This window comes from Aulonocara stuartgranti, assembly GCF_965226115.1.
Source record: "Aulonocara stuartgranti genome assembly, chromosome: 3".
Taxonomy (NCBI): domain Eukaryota; kingdom Metazoa; phylum Chordata; class Actinopteri; order Cichliformes; family Cichlidae; genus Aulonocara; species Aulonocara stuartgranti.
Window position 1 is genome coordinate 55,924,517 of NC_138941.1, and position 2,573 is coordinate 55,927,089.

The window sequence follows — 2,573 nt, forward strand, 5'->3', positions numbered from 1 at the left end:
CAGGTGTTTCTGCGATTTCAGGCCCACTGGCTACTTCCAGCCCCAAAACCAGAACCACCACTCCCTTGACTACAATGGGAGGAACCATAAATGAACTTGCAGCGTGTGTAACTGTGGAAACAAATCCCAGCAGTGTATCTCATAATACCTTTCTGACTCGGGGTCTCACTTTTGACTCTATCACTAAGACACAAGCAAAAATGGGTGCTGACGTCAAAGAAAAGCATTTAAAAGTGCCTGAGAGAAAAGCAGCAGCTGTAGGAGGAACATCAGAATCCCAGGGGGCTGTGACTGACAATGCAGCACGGTCAACAGGAGGTGCTGCGAGAATACCAGAGGGTCTGCTGAGTAAAACTGGCCACCTGGGAGAGCCAAATGCCACAATTGCTGGTAGCAACACCTCTTCATCGAGGACAGAGAGTGTGGAGAGAAAAATCACAGAGAAAAAAAAACAAGAGAGGGGGAGACAGAGACTGGATCAGGGTAGTTCTTTTTATCCTGTTTCCACCATTACAGCAAACCACAAGAAGGTCAGAGATATGGCGACCATGACTAACCCAAGGGAGAGCCTTTATCCATTGGCAGCAGGGCAAAGAGAAGTTGCTGTCCAAGTGGAGGTGGAGGTTGTGGAACGGTCAGCATCCACCAGTCCCAGCTTCTACCAGGGAGGTATCACCTCCTCTCTCATTGGCTCACCTAGCTGTAAGTCAGGTAGTTTGATTTTGCCAACAGTTCCATCCCTTTGCTGTATCCCAGCTACTCAGAAACCTGTCCAGCATATCTGCAAGATTGACATTGAGTTGCGTAGCCAGTCATTACTTCCGTCAGCTGTGACAAACAAGGCAAACTCCCTGCCTGCCTGTTTGCGTACATACAGCTTTCAGAAAAGCCCTTCTCTCATGTCGGGGCAACAACTAGGACAAAACCAAGACAGAGATGTTAGCACTGATAGCATGTGGAAATATGGGGAGCAGGAGGAGACAAAGATGGTGCAGAAGGTGGTGGAAGAAAATGGGGATAAGGAGGAGACAGAAAAGCCACAGGACGTAGCATGGGATGAGCAAGGGATGACATGGGAGGTGTATGGCGCCTCTGTGGACTTGGAATCTCTGGGCACAGCAATCCAGTCCCACTTGGAGTCAAAGATTCAGGAGCAGGAAAAACACATCAGGAGTCTGAGGAAGTCCATCTGCTCTGACAGTAGCCTCAAAGGGTTAAAGATGAAGAAGCGGAAGAAGAGGACAGGAAGGATGCTGAGTTGCTGCAGAAAGGCATCCGCTGTGGCAGACTGAGAGCAGTCTAGAAACATCAAACCCCTCTGAGATATGACTCTAAAACAGAAATGCTCTTAAATGGAGAAGTCTGCAATGTATGCACAGCACATGTGTTTACTGCACTTTCCTATTCATGTCATCTTACACCTTGTGCAGCTATCACTCAGAATAACCCGATCAGATCTTCTGTTCTTCCCATCACAGTCATCTTCTTGTGCACCTCTGAATCACTTTGACAACAGCTACTGTATTTAGATTGTTCTACAGAAGTCCTACTCTGACCACTCTCCAAGGACAAATGTTGAAACTTCATCAGAGCTAGAAGAGCTCCAGAGATACACAAGGAGCTAACCTTGAAGCACCCAATGATTAAATGTATATCAAGTAAGGGTCTTGCTTTTTGTGAGTGTTAAAAATAGGGATCTTGTACCTGGAGCAAGACCAAAATGGAGAGTAAATGCACAGTTAATGGATACCTCAACTAAACGCGAATCTGTCATTCGATCATCATTTACAAAGCTGAAAGCTGACCAGCTTAGCATAATGATTAAAAACAGTAGGAAACTCCTGGAGGTGAAAGGTAACATTATATTAGCTACTAAAATCACTTGCATGTACACTAACATTGCTACATGTAATTCTTACTGCTGCTCACTCTCACCTCGTACTTCTACCGTTTTGCTATGACTTTTACCACTCCCACTGCTACTTTTCCAACAATATCAGTACAGGTTTAAAAATTTATTACAGTTTCATTAAACAGCAGTAAGAGCAGGAGTCAGTGGTGCTCCATTTTGTGTGCTTCTTCCAGTGTTTCATATTCAAACAGCCAGTGGTTATTGATGTGGAGCAGAGAGGACAGCAGCTCTGCTGCTGCTGAATATTTCATCCACTTTCTTTTTGACAAAGCACTCAGGCAGCCGGGATCCCAGACTGCCTCGAGTGAGCCACTAAATTGTTTCCGGCAGATTGTTGTATCTTTTCCTTACTCCTTTCCGTTTTAAATAATCCGGGCTTCCCCCTTTCCTTTCCTTTCCTTTCCTTTCCTTTCCTTTCCTTTCCTTTCCTTTCCTTTCTGATTACATGCACTTTCTTTTCCCCTTGTTTCTCTTTTCTCATTTGCCTTCTATGGTTATAATTTTGGTTATGTCCTCTTTTTTTGCTTTCACGTCATCCTTTACCTTTCTTTTGCCGTTATTTTCTTTTTTCTTTTCTTTTCTGGATGTGCTTTCCTTTCCTCTCATTTTACCTTTTTATTTTATTTTATTTCTCTGTATTTGTGCTTTCTTGTTCTGTTTT

General features: G+C 44.2%; 1 protein-coding gene across 1 annotated transcript; it reads left to right on the forward strand.

The window, feature by feature from the left end:
• Positions 1 to 578: 578 nt before the first annotated feature.
• gprin3a (GPRIN family member 3a) lies at positions 579 to 2,288 on the forward strand (the record flags this gene model as incomplete). The annotated part of the gene is made up of 1 exon (XM_082527843.1): positions 579 to 2,288. A coding segment is annotated over one exon (714 nt), but the record flags the coding sequence as incomplete, so codon positions are not given.
• Between the last annotated feature and the right edge of the window lie 285 nt (positions 2,289 to 2,573).